Raw genomic sequence first — 25,235 nt, 5'->3', positions numbered from 1 at the left:
GTCCCTTACTCACTGTTGGAGACTTTAACGCTCCGCATACAACCTGGGGTTGCCCGCACGACACACAGAAAGGACGTCGAGTGTGGTTAGCCGTGCAGCAAACCGATCTCTCTCTGCGAAGGGACCCTACCTTTCCTACCCACACGGGAACCTGTGTCTGTACAGACACTACACCAGACCTTGCTTTCGCACACCGTCTCCCTCACGTGTCTTGGTGCAATACACAAGAGAATCTAGGAAGTGATCATTTCATCATAGAAATTGTTCTAAACATTCAGCTGCCTTGTAGGCCTCCCAGAGGTTCAACTTTCACGAAGTGGGATTCTTTCAGAACGTGTAAAGCAGCCCGTGCCTACACCTCCCTTAATGACATCACCGAATGGTCCAAACAACTGCAAAGTGATGTCCACTCAGTATCTTGTCCCCTACCAGATGACTGCCCAAAGGACCCGATTGACTCTTGCCTCTTACATTTATTGGAGGCTAAAGTCGGCCTAGAACGATGCTGAAAACGGTAGCGTTGGAACCTGACACTTAGACACCGCGTCGCCCGTCTTGACAAAGAAATAGAGACGCGCATGCAGCGACTCTTTCACGACAGAATTGGGACTCTCTATGCAACAAGTTAGATGAAAATGTGAGTGTATTTCAGACTTGGAACCTTTTTAGGCACTTAACAGACTCTAGTAAGACTAGGACTGGCCAACGAGACAACCTCACTAGACTAATATATACTCACAATAAACCTCCACCAAAACTTCTCCAAGAACTACGAGATCACTGCTTTCTCAAAAGAATCCTTTTATAACACACCCCGACTATTCAGGGCCCCCTAACGACTTCCTCGACCAACCCATCATGGTATCAGAGGTGCAGGCTGAGCTTCAGAGGCCTAACACAGATTCAGCCCCCACTCCAGATAGAGTACATAATAAGGCACTGCAAAAATTCTGATTCCCAATCTGTTGCCGCCTTTACCGAATACTTTACGAGTGCTGACAACGGGTAACCCTCCCGCCGCAATGGAAAGAGGCCAAAGTTGTGTTTATACCGAAACCTGGGAACTCTCTGCTAATTTATAACCTTAGGCCCATCTCTCTCACCTCTTCGGTCGGCAAACTAATGGAGCATGTACTTCAGACAAGAATTTCCCAATATCTAGAAGGCAAACATCACATGCCCACATGCTTGTTTGTATTTCGTCCTGGCCTTTCCACACAGGATGTCTGCTTACAGCTAAAACATCACATTCTCGAATGTCAAACCTATGACTCCAAAGACATCCTAGATGTGGATCTTATCAAAGCCTTTGATGATGTTACACATTCAGCAATCACTCAGAATCTTACAACACTGGCAGTCGGCGCCAGTTGGTATAATTATGTCCGAGACTTAATCAGCCAGTGCACTTCCACACTTACCTTTGGCGACCACTGCCTTCCATACATCACGCCAGGTGCACGAGGTACGCCTCCGGGCGCCGTCTTCTTCTCGATACATTCAACATATCACTTCTTCACCTACCCGAAAAATTATCTCAAACACTAGACATTCATTTCAGCCCTTACGCCGACGACATCACTGCCTGGGCTAACCGCGGCAGTAATGCCAAAATAGAGGAACTCCTACAATTGGCACTAAACACCATTGACACCTATGTAAGGGAACGTGGTTTAATTGTTCCCCTTCAAAATCAGAACTCTTTCTCTACTGCCCTAAGCAATACGATTCAGGTAGTCCACCTATCTCCCTCAAACTAGATACCCATTCGATCCCACTAGTATTCAAAATCCGTGTGCTAGGTCTAGTTCTTCATTCCCATGGTGCGCACGGAGAAGTCATAAAGACTCGCCATACACAAAGTCAACAGATCACCCGACTGATTCGCTCCATAGCCAACCGTCGGGCTGGCTTACGAGAACGAAACACACTTCGCCTCACCCAGGCTTAGATTAAAAGCCGCGCCACATTGCCCTCCCCTACCTCCATCTCAAACAAAAGGTTGTGTTGTGTTTTATGGCGCATAAGCAACTCAGGCTATCATACGCCAAGCACGAGGTATATTATGTTTGAGAAGGAATAAAGTGTTAAGATATCATAGCTTGTTCAGGAAAGATGTTTCTTCTAAGAAACTAAAAACACATGAAATGTCTACAATTGCATTCTCTCCTAGGAGAAGTGATGGATGGAATGGTATCTGTTCGGTGTAAAATTGAGTGAAATGCTTTTTCCGTAGCTTTTCGAGTTTTTTACATGAAATTAAAATGTGGTTTATCGTCAGTCCATGTCCACAGTCTTCACATATGGGTTCATCTTCTTTTTTGAGAATGAAACTATGAGTAAGATGCGTGTGTCCTATTCGAAGGCGACATAATATTACCTCCATGAAGCGTTTCTGGTGACTGCATGACTTCCATTCTTCGACAACTGGTTTCACGACGTGTAGTTTGTTGTTTATTTCATTTTTCCATGAGGCTTGCCATTTTTCCCTGAGCTTTTTTTGTATGAATTTCAAAACATCTTTGCGTGGTACATTTACTTTTTCTATTTTTGCTTTGTGGGCAGCTGCTGCACATTCGTCAGCTGTCTCGTTACCTACGATTCCGACATGGCTAGGTACCCAGCAGAATTTAATTTTGTAACCTCGTGTTTCGGCTGATGTTATACAATGTATTATTTTTCCCACTAAAGGTTCTGTTGCATTTTTAGAGTGTAATGCTTTGATTAAGCTGAGGGAGTCAGTGTAGATTATACTCTTTTCAATATTGCATTTTATTATTTTTTCCACAGCTATGGATATGGCATAACTTTCTGCAGTGAACACTGATGCACAATTGGGCAACCTAACTGTTTTCTGGCGATTGTTTTCTACGACACCACTACCAACATATGAGGTCGCTTTAGAACCATCGGTATAAAATGTATTGTGGTCTTTGTATTTTTCCTCTAATGTCAGGAATTCTTGTAATATGTGTTCGTGTGGAGTTTGTTGTTTGTCAAACTGTGTTAAAGTAAGGTCGCATACACAGGGAAATTTATACCAAGGGGGTAATGGATCAGGGCATTGTGCAATGTCGGGGAGTGTATCGAGTATTTTTATTTCTTCGCACATCTGTTCGAAGCGGAGGAGGAGGGGTCTGACTGCTTGCGGTTTGTTGTTGAACAGGGTTCTGGACGGGCACTTTGTTACTATGGGGTAGCAGAGGTGTGTTGGTAGCGAACGGATCTTAAGAATGTATGAACAAGTTAGCATGGTTCTTCTGTCCTCAAGAGATGGTTCGTTGGTTTCTACATACAGACTTCGCACAGGCGACGTCCTGTATGCCCCGGTCGAAAGACGCAGACCTAGGTTGTGGACTGGGTCTAGTCGTTTTAGGTATGAGGGTCTTGCGGAACCGTAGACTATTGAACCGTAGTCCAAGCTCGAACGTACAACTGAACGATAAATCTGCAGAAGGCATGTCCTGTCGGATCCCCAGCGTTTACGTGACAGCACTTTAAGTATATTTAAAGATTGGGAGGCTTTCTTTTTGAGGGTGTTTATGTGGGGGAGGAAAGTAAGCTTTCTGTCGAAAGTAATGCCTAGAAAATTATGTTCGTGTTTTACTGGGAGAGCAATGTCATTGAGGTAAACTGTAGGGTCCACTTGCAAACCTCGTCTAAGTGAGAATAAAACGGCTATTGATTTCTGTGCAGAGAACCTGAAACCATTTCTATCTGCCCATGTCGCTAGTTTATTCACTGTTAATTGAATTTGTCTCTCACACGTTGATACATTAGAGGATGTACATGCTATTTGTAGGTCATCGACATAGACTGAATGCATGATGGTTGTTGGGATTATTTTTACTATGGAGTTCATTTTTACTACAAACAGCGTGGTACTCAAGATGCACCCCTGAGGGACACCATTCTCCTGAGTGAAACGTTTTGACAGAGTAGCACCGAGACGAACTTGGAAAGAACGGTCAGACAAAAACTCTTTCAAGCATTTTAACATTCTGCCGCGGATGCCAAGGTCTCCCAGGTCACGTAGGATTCCATACTCCACGTCGTGTCATAAGGTTTTTCTAAATCAAAAAATACGGCAAGGCAGTGTTGTCTGCGTATAAATGCTTCTCGTACCGTATTTTCCAAGCGCACAAGATGATCAGTTGTCGAACATCCTTTTCTAAATCCACATTGGCGGGTGTCGAGAAGTTTGCGAGATTCAAGTGTAAACATGAGCCTGATATTTAGAACACTTTCAAATGATTTAGCAATACAACTCGTTAGTGCTATGGGCCTATAACTGCTTGGGGATGTTGGTGGCTTTCCATGTTTCAGTAACGGAACAATAATGGCTTTCTTCCAGGCCTGCGGTATTTCTCCTGACATCCATACCTTGTTAAAAAATTTTAAGAGTGCTTCAACTGAGGATTCAGAAAGATGGGCTAGCATTTGATAGTGTATTTCATCTGGGCCTGGTGCTGTACGTTTGCCGGAAGAGAGAACTGTGTTTATTTCTTGTAGTGTAAGGGGACTGTTGTATGATTCGTGAACGCTGCCAGTAGTAGGTAATTTCTGTCTTTCTGCTTGGCTTTTATACTTTAAAAATGATTCTGAATAATGTGATGAGCTAGATACCATGAAAAAATGTTCACCTAAAATGTCCGCTTGCTCTTGAATGCTTGTCTGGGTATTTGGGTCTGTAAGGAGAGGAACTGTAAACGGAGAGTACTTGCCATTTAATTTATTTACTTGTGCCCACATATCCTTGGATGTTTTATGACTGTTTATAGAAGAGATGTAATGCTGCCATGAAGCTTTTTCAGCAGTACGACGTACATAGCGCGCTTTAGCTCTAGCCTTTTTGAAAATTAGGAGATTTTCTTGTGTGGGGTACCTGCGAAATATACTCCACGCCTTATTTTGTTTTTTCTTTGCCTCCCTGCAGTCTTTTGTCCACCACACTTTACAGTTCTGTCTCACAACTCCAGATGATTGAGGGATGGCTTGGCGTGCGGCGGTTAAAATACAAGAGGTAAATCTTTCATTTAACTCGTCGACATTAAAATCTTCGGCAAATAGCTTTCCTAAGTCAGCTTTCTCTTTAAAAAGCTTCCAGTCTGCTAAATGCAGCTTCCAACATCTTGGTTTGGTTTGAATTATAGATGGTGATGATGTTAGACTGATTGTTGTAGGTAGGTGATCACTTCCATGCGGACTATCTAAGACATCCCATTTAAAATCGCTAAAAACCGATGATGAGCAGAAAGATAGATCAATAAAACTCATTTTACCGGAGCTCGGGGAGCAGTAAGTGGGTTTTCCGGTGTTAAGTAAGCAGATATTATTGCACAGAATAAAGTCTTCTAAAATTTGGCCCCTCGTGTCAGTTTTTTCACTGCCCCAGAAAGAAGAGTGGGCGTTAAAATCGCCAACTACTACGCATGGATCTGGCAGTTGGCTGAAAAGGTCTTCGATATCATGGAGTGTTATTTTTAGGTGTGGCTCTATATAAATACTGCAAATTGTGATTGTTTTATACGTGATAAGTGTGGCAGCTACTGCTTCTAGCCGAGTTTTGAGCCTATGTTCACGAGCTGCAATATTGTTTTTAACTATGATGGCAACACCGCCCGAGAGCCTGCATGCCTGCTCTCGATCACGGCGGAAGACTTTGTATTTTTTAAGAATATTCACATGTAGAGGACTCAGGTTTGTTTCCTGCAGACATAAGGCCACAGGTGAATATGTTGCTAAAATGTCTTTTATGTCGCTTAAGTTATTAAGCAGTCCCCTGCAATTCCAGTTTATTACAAAAGCCATCTTAAGCTATACGAGTAAAATAGAGACTACGTTGTTTTTGGCCCCGTGATTCGGGGCTTGTCCTTTTTCGCACGCTCTAAGGAGTCCCGCCATCTTGACGGCACAGGACTACCCTGTGTTGTCGTGTCCATCGCGTCCTCAGACACGCTGGATGACCGCGGACAGCACACCGGAACGCTTGAAGTAGGCCTCCCCGTGTGAGAAGAGGCCTTGGGCCCCGCAGACCTGGAAGGTCGCGAAGCCTGCTTTGGGGGTGGTGGAGCAGCGCCAGCTGCAGCCACCGTGGGCGCGGATGGCTCCACACCAGGGTCACTACCCATGACCTGGGCGGGTGCCAAAGCACGCTGTGACGCTGCGCCCTGTTGCGTCACAACGGAGTAAGTTGGGCTTTGGACCAATGAAAGCCGCTTTCTCGCCTCTCCGAATGTAATGTTCTCAGTGACTTTTAAGGTTACAATTTCTTTTTCTTTCTTCCATGTTGGGCAGGATCTTGAGTATGCTGGGTGGTTGCCCTCACAGTTTACGCAAAGGTTTGGTTCAGTTTGGCAGTTGTCAGTGGCATGTTCATTTGAGGCACATTTTGCGCAGGTGAGTCGGCCTCGGCAGCTCTGGGAGCTGTGGCCATATCTCTGGCAGTTATAACAGCGACGTGGGTTAGGTATGTACAGTCTGAGTTGCAGCTTTGTGTATCCTACTTCAACGGAGTCTGGAAGGGTGCTCAGCGCAAATGTCAAAACGATGTGCTTAGTTTGCATCTCTTTGTTGTCTCGCCTGATCTTGATTCGATAAACGTTGATGACATTTTGGTCCTTGAGTCCTTCGAGCAATTCTTCTTCGGTCAGAAACTTGAGGTCATTATCTGAAATGACCCCACGAACTGTATTGAGTGAGCGGTGTGGTGAGATTGTGACAGGGACGTCATCGAATGATGTAATAGCTGCTAGCTTTTCGCACTGGTGGTTGTACAGCACTTCTAAGAGGAGGTCACCATTTGGTAGCTTTTTGACTTTGTAGCCTGGACCTATTGTGTCTGTGAGAGTCTTTGTTACAAGGAACGGTGAGACTTGACGGGCAGTTTTTTCTGCTTGTTCAGAGTGAATGACATGAAAGCGGGGGAAGCTGTTTACATTTTTAGTGAAAAACTTGTTCGTCACATCGGTGCGCCCTCTCTTGGCGGGAGGGCGATCAGTTGCGGAAAGGGAAGAAGCCATAAAATTTATTTTATTGTTCGGTTATGGTACCAGCCACCCACCATGGAGTCCAACAAGGGGACGGGACAGGTGCCTAAAAAAAAGCTCTGCCCACGCCAGCTGTATACCTTAACTATAACCTAATATGGCTCAACTCAGGGTAGTCAGCCACACAAGGTTAACCCTCGCCGCCGGGAAGTAAGGAAAAAACCAAGAAGAGAGTAGAGGACAGGAGAGTTGTAGGATAGATGACAGGAAAGTGAAAGATGGAGGGGAGGACAGGAAAAGGCGACTGCCGATTTCCCCCGGGTGGGTCAGCCCGGAGGTGCCGTCTATGGGAAGCGTGAGGAAGATCGGATGAACGCGCTACTTCGAAGTTGACGAAAACGGATCTAAGACACCCTATCACATCTAATGCCCGACTACTTAAACTCGGTGTACACAACACTTTAGAAGAACTTAAAGTGGCTACATTAACGGCACAAATATCCCGCCTTTCCAGCTCGGCGGCTGACCACACTTTATTATCCCACTTACGCCTAAGACACACCCAATTGACGGTGTCCCTCTTTCTCCTAACCTCCGCTCTATGTCATCATACCTCCCATCCTTAAAAACATGCACCCTGAGCTAGACCAGGGCAGCAGAATAGCCAGGGCTCACGCCCATCGCAGACAATATAGCGAGGACCAAGATGTGGTCTACGTGAACGCCGCGAAATATACGTCAGGCTCCCTTATGGTCCAGGCTGTAGCCGACAATCAAGCAAATCTGCTTACTTCCAGCTCTATAATCACCAATTCTACCACAGAGGCAGAGTAGGCAGCCATCGCGCTTGCTCTCATCTCTACATCTGCCACAAAAATTATCTTTGACTCCAAATCTGCGATTCTAAATTATGCCGACGGCTATATATCCCGTACCGCTGTTCGCATATTACGCTTCTGGCCGCCTCGGCATCTCATAAGCCTCATCTGGACGCCAGCACAAGCCACCCCCCCCCCTCCCCTGGCAACGAGGAGGTTAATTCCCTAGCCCGAGGTCTTTCTTACATACCGGGCTAGAGAAATGGAGCCCTCTCTACAGGCCGGGGAGCGCCTGCTCTGCTTCCGTGATATTCTCTTGTACTACCGAGACAAACGAAGGCAATATACACCCCCAGCCCCCTCTCTGACCATAGCGCAGGCCGTACACTGGCGAAGCTTGCAGACTCGGACTGCTCCATACCCTACACTACTACGTGCCCGATACCCAGACCAGTTTTTCTCATCATGCAGACTCTGCGGCAAATCAGGACACATCCTACACATTCTTCTTACATTCCCCACCTTTCTTCATCCCCCCATCACCGAATGTCGCAGAGTCCTACTGGGAGTCTCTCATGAAAAGCACTTCAAGTCAAGACCAACTAAAGATCATTTCCAGTGCTATGAGGCGGATTGCTCTTCGAGGACTTTCTTTTGCCTTATAAGGGTGTCTCCCAATGCAGGGGGTTCTTCCCCACTATTTGTTTTAATGGCAATAAAATGTTTCTACCACCACCGTCTCCCAAGGGCGTTTTCGAAGAGTAGCACATGAAATTTCAACCACTCCCAGAGGACGCCACGTTTTGTGAAGAAGGCGGGTCGTACAGCCCAGTGATATAGAACATTTTACCTGTTATTTGTCTGTGTGACACAGAACTGCCACTATCGGCGCGGGACGTAAGAAGCGATCAAGAACACTAATCGGGGCTAAACAGAGTCTTCCGTTATCCGCGCGCGTCATGTCGCACGCCAAGCAGAGAACGCTATTATTTCGACCACCTACCTCCCTCTATCTTGCCCCTGCTACGTTCATGCTTCCTTAAAATGAGCCCCGTTACCAGTAATAAACATCGGCACTCGTCATTCAACATTGCGTGTGCTACCCACAGCCATTCTCCCCTCTTGACCTCACATAGGATCAACTCGAGGTTCTAGCCGAAACCAGAGTTTCAACTAGAACCAGTCTTTATAAATTTAAGGAATTTTACATCATCATCATCACCACTCTGAATGAGCCCTGGTCCTCTGCAGAACCAATAGAATCTGGCACGCACAGCTTTAAAATAGCCTTGCCCTGTCACTTTGTAACCCCCATCTCCTCTGACTTGCTTATATCATTCAGGAGCTTGACTTCCTAGAATCCCATGCTACGCTTGCCTTCTATCTTCCAACGTGATGGTTCGAAGGGCGAACACTCCATGGAAATTGTATTTTTTTAATTCTGTGGACAAGAAAAATCGGAAAGCATCGCTTGCATGTCTGCATGAAAAGCGAAATTAGGGAATCCTGTTCTCACAAGGAATATTGTCCACGAGGTACACTCAACCATAAGGACTGCACTATCAAACTTTACGTGCCACCCCCTTGCGCCTGCCAGCAAACCGTATAAATCCTTAAACCTGCCTACATCGGCAGTTCAGTAGCAAGGTTAGCATTAGCCTAATTTAAACTTCTTTGCCCAGCGTGTGTACATATACGTACTCTCATTTGTTGTCAAAACTATTACAGTTGATACTAAGCTATTCATCTATTCCGTCTCCCTTTCTTTACATTGTCATAGCAAACCAAACGTACAATATGTTTCTATCTGTTTCCGACCATGAGCTTGTAGTGACAACAGAAAATTGCTTGGCTTCAAAGGATTTTGTGTAGTTGCCACTAACGCGTGCTACATAAAGAAACTAAATAGACAAATAAATATTCTAAAACACATAGAGAAATCTTTCGTTACAAAAAACCTACAAAGTTCTTTTTTTTGTACATTTTGCAGGTTTCCTTTTCCGACTGGGTTACTATCACAAACACACTCAATATCACAGAACATTAAAATTTACAGAGGAGCGGTATACAATACGCATTCTATGCTGGTATTATTTCCCTGACTCGCGAAGCCTCTGACATTTGCGCACAATTTATGAGATGCTTGCGTGTCATAAGATTGAAATACAGTCAGTGCTCTTTGCTGGGGTATTTTTTTGCACAGACCAGGACGATCCACAACAATAAATATTCATCACTTGCTTCGACGAGCGAAACCATAGCTGCGCAGGAAGTTGCGCCTTATTCATAAATATTGGATTTGGATAAAATGCCACTCCGTTCCTGCCACACGTTAAATGCAGATCGCAATTTACTGTAAATTTTTTTCTATTAAAAGAGAGTGAAATATTCTCATTCGCATTCGTTTTCAGCTATGATTTATTATATCTACGCTAGAAAAATACCGTGCAAGAAAGGTAGAGCTCACTCGGTAATCTGCTGAAAAATAAATATCGTGCCCTTAGCACTTTTTCAGGGTGCTTTTCTCCAAATAAACTTCATTTTTAATAATTTCGCTTGGAAAAGCGCTGTATCCACTTGTGCCGCAGACGAGGTGGTTCTGCTTTGAAATTTGAGGTTGCGTTACGCTACAGGTGAGGCTAGCCTTGTTCTGTTATGGTGGCAGTAGCTCTAGCATAGCAACACAACGAAAACAAACTGGCGGTCTAATCTGCCCTACCCCTAGATTATTTCACTGCAGGAATGCATTTGTACTGGTCCATATTCCATTGGCATAAACAAAGCACAGATTATGAGGAAACTCAATTTTAGCTTGTGCTCTGTGCAGTCGCACGGGGTAGCGAGTAGCGACATAAAATAACGAAGTAACGCGCATAGTTCATGGTGGTTACATTGGCTTATAAAGCAAAGATGTGATCAGTAAAAGTTCCACTTCTGGTAGTGGATTGAAGTATGTTATTTACAATAAACACGAGTTATAGCATCTCAGCAACCTAGGTGGCAGTTGGCGCGGGGATATGCGAAGTGAATAAAATGGTCGTTCAAGCACAAACCTGATAAGCAAAGTACACGCATACTTTTGGGCAAATGGCGTCATGTGGTGCCGCTCAAGCAATTGAAAACAAATTGCGGGGCTCGACAGGTGCGCCAGATGGCGCGACTGTTCCAATAATTGTTTGAATGTGCAGTAGCGACAATCCTTGGTGTCAGCTAGAAGGTAACAATTATGCAGCTTCGCGGTGTTGTTATTGACACCACATTGAATTCCTATGGCAGTGTTAATCACTCTTTCTGAGCACATCATAACGCTAAGCCGCAAATTTCGCTTGTCATCGGAAGCTTAAACCATTCTTGCTAACGTGTTTATAAATGTACTTCGCAATAAGCCAGCCTGGCCACAAATCCTTTCAAACATGCAGCCCATTCGTTTTCAATGGTGCGCGTTCTCTGTGCCAGGGCAGGAAAAACTTCGAAAGTCAATTATGTCTCCCCATCCAAACATTAAACCGTTCAAACCAACGTGTGCGTAACAGTATATTTAAATATTCCCCAGTTTTCACAAGATTAAGTGCATTGCCCGGGAATATTTAGCTGAACTTTTATCTTTACGGTTATTGTCACCTATCTTTTCTGATGTCAGCTTCGGTGACCCATTGATGTTCTTTTTTACGTTCACCCCGCATTCACAAGGCAGATCGTTATGCACCTACTCAATCCGCTATAGCTGCAGGTGGCGATGCAACTGAAAACTTTGCAAAACAAAAAAAAAAACGGAGTTTAAATCAACGTTCAGTATATGACCCTATCGAAATGTAACCGACATTTGAAGTTTTTTCAACCCATGGTTTTACCTCACATAATTTATGAGTGTGCGCAGAGCGATTAAATGCAATGCTGCATGTCTGACGTCACAACCTCACCGCTACGCAGCTCGTCGTAGCGCAGCTGCAAACCGTAAAACCTTGTTTGGAATTCGCTGTCGCAGCAACAAACTACACAGAAAAAGATTCCCTATTCCGTCTAAACATACTGACTTATGCCCTACTGAAAAAATCGTATGAGGCAATAACCTCACATCTTTTCACACAGTCTCACTCAATTCACGTAAGAAATCACCTACAAGTCGCATATTATTGCGTAAGATCTTAGTCTCTTGTACATTCACATAAATAAATAATAGAAAACTTTTTATGATACTGATGTGCAACGTATGAGAGTCTATGTGATTTGACGAGATTGTGTGAGGTTGTTGCCCGATAGAACTTTTCGTTTTTCAGTAGGGTGGCCACGGGCCGACTGCATCAAGCTTGCTCGCATGTTGGAATGCTGGAATGCGTCGAGAGCACTCAATATTGTAAGCGAATATATGGCATGTCGAAAAAAAAGCATCAGGTTACATAAGCAACGAAGCAGTGACATATATTGTGAAGAAAGAAGCGTCAGTCTTAGATAGTACCGACTGAAGTTCCAGATCATGAGGAGCGTTGGCAATGAAGACTATGAATTACTACAAGCAGCTGCTAACAAATGTCCCTCGAGGCGAGAATGCATAACAGCTTAACCTAAATGCACTCACCTATGAGCCAGCAATGTCAGGGTTAGTGTGAAGGCTTAAACGTAAATTGAGGGCTAAGCAGTCAGCTGTGAAAACAAAACTATGAGAGCACTGTAGACTCTGTTGTTGTGGCTGTAGGAAGAAGGAGAAGAAAGTGCAGGGCCTGCTACTGGCTCTGTAGCTGAGCCACCTGCGCTGCCTCGTGCGGATAGAAGAGAAAATAAAAAAGAAAGAAAAGGAAGAGGGAGAGAAAGACGCGCGCCGCAACAACAGCCGTCGTCCACCACCGAAACGGTGGCGGGTGCAATGACGGCCTACAACAGCTAAACATTCTATGTCAGGATAGCCCCCGCCGCAAGCGGCGGTGACCTACCTGTCCCAGCCCCATCAGGGGAGTACCATCGATCACAGATCATAGACTCTGTACTGGAGGAATGCGGAAGCCTGCATATTGCTGCTGCACACGGTACTTACGCGCCCCTTGTCAAACACCACCAGCGTTCCGTTGAACGCATCAAAGCTCACCGGCGTTCTATAATTGGTTTACACGAAAGTAAAGGCGCAGTATCTGTCACTCGCGGAATCACATTGACACATAACGCCGACAAAGCAGCAACGCTCACGTTTACGCATTTTTTCAGTGCAGATTTTTCTGCTCTCGGCGTTTTTTTTTTTTATCAACTGGTACTCATTGTACACTTCTGATAACTATCAAGCATTTATTTGCCTCATTAGGTCAGAAGCACATCCACTTTTGTTTGGCATGACCCTTCTACGTCGACATTAGTCGCAAGGCTAGTTCGATATGTGATAGACTATACTTTTACATTTTTGGCTCTATTTATTTAACTAATCATCCTATTGACAATTTTTTTCTGCAGCATCATAACATCCTCCTCTATTGATCACAACCATACGTTTGATCCTAGCTTTTCAGAGAGCGACAAAACGGCTGCGGACACGTTTTGTACACGGGACCCCACCGACACTGCCTAGTAATGCTTTCGCATTGATAAGAAAATGTGCATCAAAAGCCAGAAAGAAAGCACAATAGGCTAAGGTGCAGGCCTCAGTCGATAACACCCTTGCTGAATCTAAGACAAAATGCACACTGGCAAAACAGAGGTAGAAAATCATCAATTTTTCCAGCGTACTTAAGCACTGGCATAATTAAACGAGCATGTGAAGTGCATACTAGAAATCCAATAGCCATTTGCGTAAACTATTTTAAGAAAAGGCGCGCGTAGCAGGAGATGGCATAGGTTGAGTTAGGGGAATTAGACCGGAGTTCTGGTGGAATAAGATGGCCGCGGCTAGCATGTAGCACATCTACCTTAGTTATCATAGTAAGATCCAATTTATCGGCCGCTTGCAACAATTAATGAGCCTGCAGGGTACTTACTGTCCATCGGCTGGCCAATCATAACCGTAAACTGTCAATTTTTGTTGTCTGGCTATGCTAACTAGTCGCAGGCAATAGAATTTCAGTATTATATTTTCTCATTTCGGTCAGCTTCTACTCCACGCAACTAGAAAGTTTCTAGAGCGGCCTAATTTCTAACCATGAACAAATTGTCCGTGCAGGTCATGAATGCAAACATAACTTTGTGTCATACCATAAAGTTTGCGCATTTCAGGGACTGGACGTATGTAGAGTTACGCAGATTATGTATGTTGCAAGTTGAAACTTTTCAGGCAACAACTCTGATGGACGCTTTCCTAGCCACTTATTGCGAACGGTAATACTAAATCGCGTGCACGCACAAAAAAAAAAAAAAAAGCAGGGAGGCCCTGCAAATTGCTGGAGACCGAAAGCAGGACTCAACACCGCGTTGAATTTTACTTTGTGCCTAGGAAATGATGATCCTTAAATAACCCCGACCGTGCTTTTCCTGTTCAGGGAGAAACCAATCATCCGGAGGCGACTGCCCTGAGCAAAATATTGTTTTGCTTGTGGAGCCATAGCGGTGCTAGATGTGCGCCGTAGTGGATATAACAGTTAACCACTGTTATACTGGCACTAGGCCTACACATAAGCCCCAAGATCTGAGTCATTCATGAGCCGACTATAGAATGACCTCTGGCCATGCACTTTTCTCTGGATGACGCAAATTGACCCTGACAGAACCAAATCGCCTGCGATGGCATCGTATACGCCATCCTAAAGAACTGCTAGAACACAGGGACCACAGTATCGCTCTCTCCACGGATTAATTATATCAGCCAACTTTTGGTTTTACTCATTTAACCTCCCCCGCCCCTCCCCCGCAGTTTTTTATCAGCTGTTTTTGCCTTGAGGTAATAAAGAACGCTATAAAAATACTCGTATCAACAGTCCTTGCTTGTTTCTTTTTGTCGTCACTTTATTACTCACAGCCTCTGCTTCACCTACCATTGTTATCATACCTCTCTGATTGGTCTCACTTTCAGCAGCGTTTTGTTTTTCCGGCATATCATGTTTCTTCTCGCCATGTCACTGTCCCGGTTTCCGCTAACATCACTTGGTTCCGCTGCTCAGGTGCCCAGCTACGAACGAATTTCTGGCCGATTTGAAGTATTACGCTTTACATCCAACACCTCTTTCTCTTGGTTCTTTTCTTGATCGTGCCTGCTTCTACACATAAGTGATTTGGTAGCCCCACAAAATACGCATCTTCCTTGTCTGTATACAGACAATGGTAGCTTTAGGGCCTGGTCTGGTGTTTAGATCTCTTCCTTTCATTTTTGGCATGTGCTAACCCTACCTGCCTAAGTAAAAGCTCTTCCGTTCCCCTAAGTATTCTGTTCACGTATGACACTAAAATTTGATAAACATTGTACATCCCTCAGTATTCGTTTATTATAAGAAGATATTGAAGCTGAATACGAGAACTTGGTCAAACGTTTCAAATTTAGCAAGCTTATTAAATATTGCTTGCGCCTTGCCGACACAGGGAATAAGGTGCCCAAAAACAACAGAGCAAAAGCATTACTAACTAATGGAGGAATCAGAAACATTTTTGCTTCCGCAACAATCTGATATTTCTGCACTTAAAATTTAAAATCCAGTATCAAAACTTTATTACCCCTGACAAAATCTGCGAAATTGATATGTCGATAATACACAACAGGAAACATTTGATCCATTTCATAGAGCCAGCCTGAACTCTGCTAAAGACCGACTTGTAGGCCTCGAGCAAAATTTCAAGGGCCACAGAGAGTAGGCAGTTCCTTATTTACCATATATCTTTTTATTCTTCCCAATAAATATTCCTGAAATTGAGGGACAAGGATCCAAAAACGGTGGCAGAGTGGGTAGCCGAATATTTTCAACGTAAAGAGATAAGCCATTATTAATTAAACACATATCTAGCTATTATTTCCACAAAACTTATCATAAAGTGGGACAAGCATTCTTTAAACGCTGGCTAGCCAAGCATTTTCATTGGAAGGCGCTTAAAAGATATTGGCATCTCTCTGTCAAGCTCCATGTAGTACTGATTATACTGCCTTCAATACGCATATCGTGCACATGTTGACGGATAGCCTTGGCAGTGTTGATTCAGGTAGTGGGTGTTATCGAGGATGCGTCGTTCCTGGTCGTTTGATACAGGCCAGTTTGCAAGAGTGTGGGCACATTTATTTATTTATTTATTTATTTATTTATTTATTTATTTATTTATTTATTTATTTATTTATTTATTTATTTATTTATTTATTTATTTATTTATTTATTTATTTATTTATTTATTTATTTATTTATTTATTTATTTATTTATTTATTTATTTATTTATTTATTTATTTATTTATTTATTTATTTATTTATTTATTTATTTATACAAATACCTCACAGGTTCCAAACATGGAGCATTGTGTGAGGGGGAGGGGTTACAGTGTATCAAAAGAAACAATGGTACACAGTTTAAAATACAAAAGTTAGCAGTAATACAGGACTGGAACTGCAAATAAGTATTAGAGCATGCATGGGAAGTAATAAACTGAGGATTAGGACATTATACAATAGTTAGCGGCATTGGACGAAATCAACCTGCACACAGTGAACGCAATACAAGAAAGGTATTCTGACTGCAAAAAGGTACTCAGTTCATTTTTGAATTCTAGTGGGTCAGATATGTTAGCGATGCGTTCGGGAAGACCATTCCAACCCTTTATAGCCCGTGGCAAGGCAGAGAAGTTAAATGCATGTGTTCGGCCAAATAGACGTTGAACACATATTATTATTCGGGCGGTGGGAGGTGCGAGTCGGTCTAGTAAGTGGCACTGTTGAAGCATGGTCACTGTAGATTAGTTTATGTAGCAAGCAGATAAGCGCGATATCCCGACGTGATTGTAAACTTGTGAGTGATAAGGACAACTTGATGTTAGTCACGCTGGTATGGCGGCTGTAATCATGGGAAATAAAACGTGCTGCACGGTTTTGAATAGCTTCTAGGGATTTGATTAGATACTCTTGATGTGGTGACCAGATGGCTGATGCATATTCTAGTTGAGGACGAACGAAAGTTAGAAATGCGAGCTTACGAGTAGAAATAGGTGCGCTATGTAGATTTCGCTTTAGATAGTCGAGCGTGCGCGATGCTTTGGCGGTTATATTTTCAATATGCGTCGCCCATGAAAGATTTTCGGTAAGATGAACGCCGAGATATTTATAAGATGTGCGGGTTAGTGAAATCTTGTTTAGTGAATAATCGTAGGTTGAGATGGAATGCTTCCGACTGACTGTCATTATTTTGCATTTTTCCGTGTTAAGTGTCATTTGTCATGATCTGCACCAGTTAGTTACGTACTCCAGGTCCTGCTGAAGGATGACATGGTCAGTGAGAGAACTGACATGCTGGCACACCACATTGCATCCGGTCACTTCGTGGCTCCTAGAAGGCAGGAAACGTTAGTCGGACACGAAAGCTACGCGTTTAAGAGTGCACACGACAGTTTTAATCGCTCCCGTCTTTCGACTTTGCTAGCGGATTCTCGTTCACGTCCTTTTACTTTTCTATTTATTTCCTCGATAAAATCATATTTGTGCCTTTCACATGCGTATCAGCATGCACTCGAAAGTAACGATATACATAAAAGGCCACTCAATATAGATTGGACATAAAACCTCGCTTTGGTAGGCAAGTGCTTGCGTAGCCTTGGGGCTGCAACGTTCTAGCGGTCCTGGAGGACTTGATGCCGATCTCACCCTCCCATCACCTCTTAACTCGGCCATATCACGTCGTCTTGAGACGCCATAAAGCCTGAAGACCGGACTGCGCATGGTCATCTCACCCACGAATGATTACCTTCCATAATCATGCCCGTGATTTTTCGCTCACAGCGTCGACGTCAGGATTCCTGGAAAACGGGGCCTTTAACGCTGACTAGTTAAAATCCGAGAGCTCGTTTAGCGTTTAGAGCACGTTGCGTGTGACCTCGTGTGCGAAGCAACTCAATGTGTGGTGGCGCGATTCAGGTCACCTCATCCGCTAGCCGCAGCTGCGGCAGAGCTCGAACGGCGAGGAGGTGCGAGGATATTGGACATGGAACTGTGCACTCTCGGTTCGCTTTCTTTCTTTGCTTGTTTTCGTGAGGATTGTTATATACATCAACCCTAGCGCAATAACGATATTTCCAACTGCAGTGTCACATAGAAGTCACTTTCGACAAGTGAACGTTGGACAGCGACCAATCCATCGAATGATTGCGGAGTGACCAGGGGCTTGATAAGCCAAGCTACGTTTCATAGTGCTGCGAACGACTTCTGAAAAGGAGTACACAGCTGTTACGCAGGACACGTGTGTTGTCCGATAGAAAGTGCCAGCTGTCGTAGTTCGAACCACAGGTTAGGTTCTAGTGCAGATGAATGACGGGCTGTCTATAACAAAAGAAGTTTCTGACAAAACTGCGATTGCGCAATGTTTCGACTCATCCCCAAAGCGCTTCCTGTTTGAAGGATTTTGGAGGATGGGTTTTAGTTCACGAGCGTGCGTCAGTAGGAAAGGAGGAGGGGGGAGAGATTATTGGAAGGTAATGCTTCATCTAGCTGAACACCATCATCATCACTGAAGTTTGCGTGCAGACGTCAAAACAGTGTGCATAGGAGAAATCGTTCTCGTACAACGAGGAATAATTATGGAGTGCGTATTTGTTACCTTAGCGTCCTTACTGCCATTTAGCGTTACTTTCAGTGAGTTTAGTCCCTGAATACACTGCCCAGCGAGGTTCTAGCATGGATGGACAGTGACACCAAAGGAAACACTCGTAACTAAATTATTTCCGCTTTTTTGTTTTTTGTCTCAGGCACACGCGTCCGGCGGCTCTCGTTAGGCGGAAAACCGCCTCGAGCTAAAACACCATTTTGAGCGGATCACTTCACTTCATTTTCTGCGACTCTGACACGGAACAGCTCACATGAACGAGGACTGAAACTAATCGAGTACGCGAACCCGTCGAGCGACTATAGCGAGCCTCAAAAGGCCACGACGCTCATTACCCAGGATGCTATGCGCGTTGTGCAGGTGACGTCATCCAAAGCCGGCCTTATATATTGCAAGGCACCGCTTACAACGCTCATACTTGACAAACCGATAGTTATGTGACAACTGTTTTTACTCGGCACAAGTATCGATCATGCACACCATCTTTTTTTTTTTTTGTGATGTTGCTTTTCTGCATTTGACCCCTTGTAGCTTCAGTGTGCACCGAATATTTAGTAAGATAATTAAAGTGAAGATATCTTAAAACTTTTTTATTGAGCTCTACAAATATTTTATTTCAATCAAGAACGTTAGGGGTGCTATCAAAAAAGCCTAGACTCAAAAACGTACAATTAAAAAAAGCTACGACAGGCTGGCAGAGCTGTTCAATCCCACATACTGAAACAGCTGCGGCTAGAATGCAACGGAAGAACAACAATCATGCCTAGAAATTTTATGGGAAACAGTTTTTCAGCGTCACCTTTTCGCATATTCCTTAACATCACGATAGCAACGAATATATTCGCAGATCTTCCCATGGCAAACCTATAGTTATTTTCCTATTAATTTTAAAGAAAGCGCCTAGAGAAATTTCAGACCATTTCTATAAATATGTTCAAAAAAGAATCTTGCAACAAATATCTTCTAAATTTCCACCGTTTGCCCTTAAATATATTCAAAAGCGCATCCCAAGACCCGCCGTCATGGCACAATAGTCGGCGCACTCGAGTGCTGTGTCCAAGGATGTAATATTGAATCCCGGCCGCGGCGGTCGCTTTTCGATGGAGGCAAAAAGCAAGGCAGCTGGTTGCTGTGCGATGTCAGTGCACACTAAAGAACCCCAGGTGGTCGAAATTTATTTACAGAATTTTGTTTCATCTTCACCTTTTTAAAATTAACGCAATGTTCACATTTGTAGCTATTTTGAAAATATTCGCGTTGAAAATGACAAGTTCATAATGTAATCTAATGTTGCTGCAAGTATGGGACCTGTGTACATACATTGCTGACGTCATATAAAGGTCGGCAGTGTCTTTAATTCTACCATATTTTCTTTTTTTACATTCCATGTGACCCAGAGAGCTTGACCGGTTGTAACAGGGGCCAGAAGCACGCTTTCGCTAACTCCTTTATGCACACTGCCAGACGTTTTTGAAGTATGGCGTCCACATATCGCACCCTTAAAGGTTCTTTTCGTGTCTGTAAATCACAACCTACCAAATAGGGTGCATTGAGGTACTGATGCGCCCTTTGTTTGGCGCAGTGCCACTTGCTGCACCCAATAAAAAGGTGCATCAGCACCTCAAGGCACCCTTTTCTTGGGGGTGTGAGTTATGGGCAGGCAAGGGTGCTTTTTTTTACATAGTGTACGAAGATAATAATCAAACCATCTGCCATTTCACAACTTGGGCGATGAATGTTATGTGCGGTTATTTCATTCATTATACACTGCACTCTTTACTTCAATTATTGAGTTGTTTCCAAACAACGTCGGTGTCGTCTCTCTCTTGGAGTAAACGAACACCTTAGGGCTGGTTTCCTTTCCATAGTTATTTTTTACCTCAGGAGACGTAAGCTTATTCTGTAATTTTTCTTAATGAGTGATCAGATAAACTATGGGCCTCACACGAGATAGATATTTTGTACCCGAGAATGACTGCTGCTTGACGGAGCGTGGCAGTGAGTAATATGCCTGGGTTATTTGTCTGCTACGACCTGACATGTGTCAACCACCGCGGCATTTGTAGACTGGCAGGATGTAATTTTTGATTTTTAGTTACAAAGCACTGCCGTCCAGCCACCTGTCCTTCCCGACTGGGAAATCACCGAGAAAAAAATAAATGGAGAGCCAGCGAAATTACCGAATCCCGTTGCGCACAGGTGCGTCAAACAGTTTTGTTATCCGCCACGTCTACCAGGGTCAAAGCGAACGCCCCAGTTTAGCAGGTTTCCAAGCAGTCTGCTCCAAGCAACACGAATGAAAGGTCAGCTGTACACAATGGTCCAGGTAACCTTCTTTGCGATCTTCTCGTAGATAGAGTATTAAATCTGGAAATACATTTTTTAGTTCTTGTGACGGTTATGGTTCGCTGCACTAAGTGCTGGACTGAGGTGTTATCTGCAAACAGCATTTGTTTGCATTACTTGATCCGAGAAGTACTTAGCTTTCATTATCAGTGGACTTTCAATATGTATAATATACTGTGCATACTAACGAATTCATTACCTTGTGAGGCATGTTAACTTGAAAGTCACGAAACAGGCAAAACTGAGGAAGCAAGGCATAGGTTAATCACGTCTACTACTCGTGCCATTCTACGCGTTATAATTTATCAAATGTCAGCCGACCTATTAATCCAACAAAAAGCTTTTTTTTGCAGTTATTCTCTCAAAATATCTGTTCACATACGATTCCTTTTGCTTTCCAGCGCAAGCGTGAAATTAGATGCGACCTACAAGTATCAGCACCTACCTGATTTAAGATCGAACGTTTTTGTTCACGATTCCTTTATTCCCTTGGAAAATAATATTCTACAAGAATTAGTGCTTACTTCTTCAATAACTCTGTTCTTTTTCTCGCCTCATTCAGCAGATAGTTTTCTCCTAGTCGCGTCGAACGTCCTAGTTGCTTTTCCCATGCTCATGATACACTCGTATTCATTTTGCGAATAATCGCTATCATAGAGGGGTGATTCTGCATTGAACGTAACTGTTCGTGAAGTTGCGAGCTCGTAGCCGGCAGTGTTCTCAGTTACGTACGCAAATGAGGAAATTTTCATTGGGACAGCAACCCAGAGTGCCTCGATGCTTTTCTGTAATTTCAATTAGTCCATTTGTGACCGGCGCTCTATTTTTCGCGAGTATCGTCGGTTTTCGTCCTTTTCTAAACGTACATCTCCAGATAAACATTTACATCTTCAACGCCAGCCAGGATGCTCGAATTCTGTGCACCCGTTCCTCCAACAGAGCGCTTTTTTTATTCGTACGCGCTACACCGGAAATGTCGACCCACTCAAGTCCTAAACGACCCATCAACACGCATTGGAGCGGAAGTACCAATGTTCTCAGGCATTCTCTACCGAATTCCACTCTACACCAGATGCCACAGGAAACGCTTGCAGCTTCCACAGGTTTCTCTATGACACAAGCTGCGCTGCAGTCTCCTAGCCTCCAACCGTGCATTTGGGAGGATCACTCTATCAATTACTCCGACTGACAACATCCCAGTGGCGGCAAGCCATAACCAAACTCCGATGCCCCTTCTTATTAGTATACCGACCGAAAGAAAGTAGATCTGAAAATCACAATATTTCCTCTGTGACCTGGAAAGTGCTAAAGGGCAGCTAGCATCACCATGGGAAAAAGAATATAGGGATCCATCTTTTCATGTTACCCAGACTCGAATATTCTGACGATGCAAACCACACCACATATGGTAAATGGTAGAAGATATGAATCTTTTTTCCGGCACGTTCATTCCGATGGCCAACAGTGTAATTCGTCGATGATCGGTGCACAAGATCCATGCTCGAACCAGTTGCCACATTCAACACGAAAGAAGTATACCTAAAGTCATTTGCATGCCTTGCAGCTTCCCATCTACGTCTGCTACTTTGTTACTAAGGCGCATAGCCTCCTTTATACTCTGTGCCTGTCAACGCGCCGCGCGAACAATAGAGCGGCGCCGTCGAGTAAAGTTGCGCGGTCACCTCGCTGAGGGCGCCGCTGACGTAGGAGGCGAGGCGCACGGCTACGAATGTCGGCGCGGGACGGGAGCGCTGTTATTCGCTAGCGGGATAACTGTTCCTAAGCATGAGTCGTGCATATTCAGCATATTTACTTGTAAGGCCGACATCCACTAAGCGTAACAAGTGATCATGATACTTGTTAGGCAATAACACCAACGTTATATGACATTTTATGTCAGGCAGTTTCAAGAAATTGCGCATGGCTCGAAAAACTGCATGACTGCTCCGCTAGCACCAATGGTAATAGAAAAATTACAATGCTAGTCTATGCTGCAATAAAACAAAATTTAAGAAGAAAGGCACCAGCATTTATTTACACATTTCACAACAGCAATTGTGCTTCAAGAGTACCATGTAGAAGTGGTGTGATGAATAGCTGCCACAAGTAGGGGAAAAAGTTCGCGGTGACTGCTGTCACTGATAGCACTTCAGAAGCCAGCTTGATTTACAGATGATTGGAACAACTGCATCGCAGTATGCCCATTGAGATCTGTAAGAACAATTTTTGGTATCAACTGTTACTTTCAATGATTCAGCGCATCGTACAAACGTATTTTTTATTTTTTTTTAACTAGAAAAACAAGGAAAGACAAATATACGCGTTGCATCTTTCTGTTTCGATCACTCCAAAATAATCGTCACAATAAACAAAGCTCGTGTTTATATTTTATTCACAGAATTGCGCAGTTAGCGAAACAAATAATACTGCGCTGGAGGACATGTAACATACCACACAGACGAGCTAACCAGGGAGGAAGTTCGCATCGCAGTCCAGAAAATACACGTGCACATTTAATATTATTACCTTACTGACGCGTAATAAATATACTTCTGGTGCTGTCATTATTTCTCACAGACCTTAATGCGGTTGAGTGCGAGAAGGGAAACTAATATAGGCTTAGCAAGATTTGGTTTAACTCACTTTAAAGTAGTCATCTTCACAATAGGTAAATCTTGCGTTTCTATTTTATCACAAATTTTCGTAATTAGCGTGTACTGCAAAAAAAAAACTTTGCAGGAGCACACTAACACACTACGCAGACGAGTTAGGCAGGGAAGCAATTAGCATTGTAGTTCAGAAAGCACAGGTGCGCATCTAACTTTACTATTGCAGTATTGACGCTTAATAAACACATTAGTGCTGTCACTATTTTTACAAGCCTCAAAGCAGCTGAATACTACGCAGCGATCGCCGGAAGGACAAAGCAAAGCTGGCACTTACCAGTTGGTGCAATGCTGTATTCCTGCAGCACCCGAAGGCAGAGAAAAGTAGAAGCATGACCTTGCACACAGCAAAACAGTCCACGAAACAGCGAGACAGCGGCAGCGCGTGGCTATCCGGACCGCTTTGCAACACGGCGCACCCGGCACTCGCCTGGCGAAGGTGACCCTACGTCGCTTTCGCCATCTCTCGACAGCCAGCGGCGTAACTTGTCAACGGAGTAGGAGCGGCGGCGACGGCCGCGGAGCGCGGAGTTGACAGGCACAGAGTGTATAAAGGGGGCTATGCTAAGACGGTTTGCCGGTGTATACACGTACGCGAAGTATTCGCGCACGCATGTCTAACATCACGAGCGCGCTTTCATCATGTGACTCATGCAGATGTTTCTTCTGGCGACGCTGGCCCTCCACGAGTTAAAATCTAAGCGCAGAATCCCGGAAACACGAGGCTGTAATAAGAGTACCGCACAACGACCCATCCCGCGGAGGCGAATTGTTCGCCAGTGTTGTTTTAATGAAGCATGAAAAAGCTGCACCCAAATCAACGACCGCACTATATGAGAGTATTACCGGCAAAGAGACTTCGTGTTCTAGTTTTCCTTTTTCCCAGCATCCTCTTCGCGTTTTGCATCGCCACAATCAGTTGAGCACACACCCTCAAGCGACGCCGCACATCCAGCGGAGGGTGTCTCGGAGCACGTGCGTTATTAAGTTGACATTGGTGGATAGCGAAGAGTCATATGCTTTGTCAAAATGCAGGGAGACATGAAGTTTATAAATATTTACGACAGGTGAGACCTCTATGATATGCAGCTGTGTCGCAATTCCTCCAAGTCGTTAAAATGTTGTCATTAGGGCGACATCGCATCTTGTAAAATTAGCCTGGGAGTCGAGTGTTGTTTCAGGGCATGTGTACGCCAAGATACGTTTAGGATGCATCGAAAAACTAAGGAACACTTCGCTGCCCCTTATGAGTATTAGGCAACAACGTTCTTTGATGGTGCGGAGATAGCGTACCCGGCATGCAGCCCGAGGTGGAGAGTTTCCATTCCAGCACTTGACCAAGAAATTTTAATTTCAGAGCCAAACTGCTAATCAGAATTTTCTCGACGCGACGCCAACAAGTTTTCAGCCGAATGTGACCTTTACAGCTGCCGCGTTAAATGGAACGGTGCCATAAAGGTGCCTTAGGAGTACCGTCCTTCTCTGACCAGGCTACATTACAGGCGTCTCTTTGGTATAGTAGAGTACTTGCGACGTCGTTCAATATTAAAAGGCAATTAAGGATAAGCTTTCTGCCTATCTTCACACCTTAAAGTCTTGGAAGTCGGAAGGAGATTCAGCGTGGATAAGTTTGTAAAAGGCAGTGCATTTGAACAGAAGCCGCCGCCTCATTTCCTGTCAAGCTAAACAAGCAGCTTCTATCAGTGCGATCAAACAGCGA

At 44.1% G+C, this 25,235-nt stretch overlaps 1 protein-coding gene across 1 annotated transcript in view; it reads left to right on the top strand.

Annotated features, from left to right (window-relative positions):
- Window positions 1-20,728: 20,728 nt before the first annotated feature.
- LOC146178794 (luciferin 4-monooxygenase-like) overlaps window positions 20,729-25,235 on the top strand; it is a 65,661-nt gene continuing 61,154 nt past the window's right edge. Inside the window, exon 1 of the mRNA XM_084578554.1 lies at window positions 20,729-20,829. Within this exon, the coding sequence (XP_084434680.1) occupies window positions 20,800-20,829 (30 nt within the window). The 5' untranslated portion in view covers window positions 20,729-20,799. The remainder of the gene's footprint in view (window positions 20,830-25,235) is intronic.

The sequence above is a fragment of the Amblyomma maculatum genome, chromosome 9 (genome assembly GCF_055883805.1).
Source record: "Amblyomma maculatum isolate TAMU_Amacu chromosome 9, ASM5588380v1, whole genome shotgun sequence".
NCBI classification, from domain to species: Eukaryota; Metazoa; Arthropoda; class Arachnida; order Ixodida; family Ixodidae; genus Amblyomma; species Amblyomma maculatum.
This window is presented reverse-complemented; position numbering and strand designations above follow the sequence as displayed.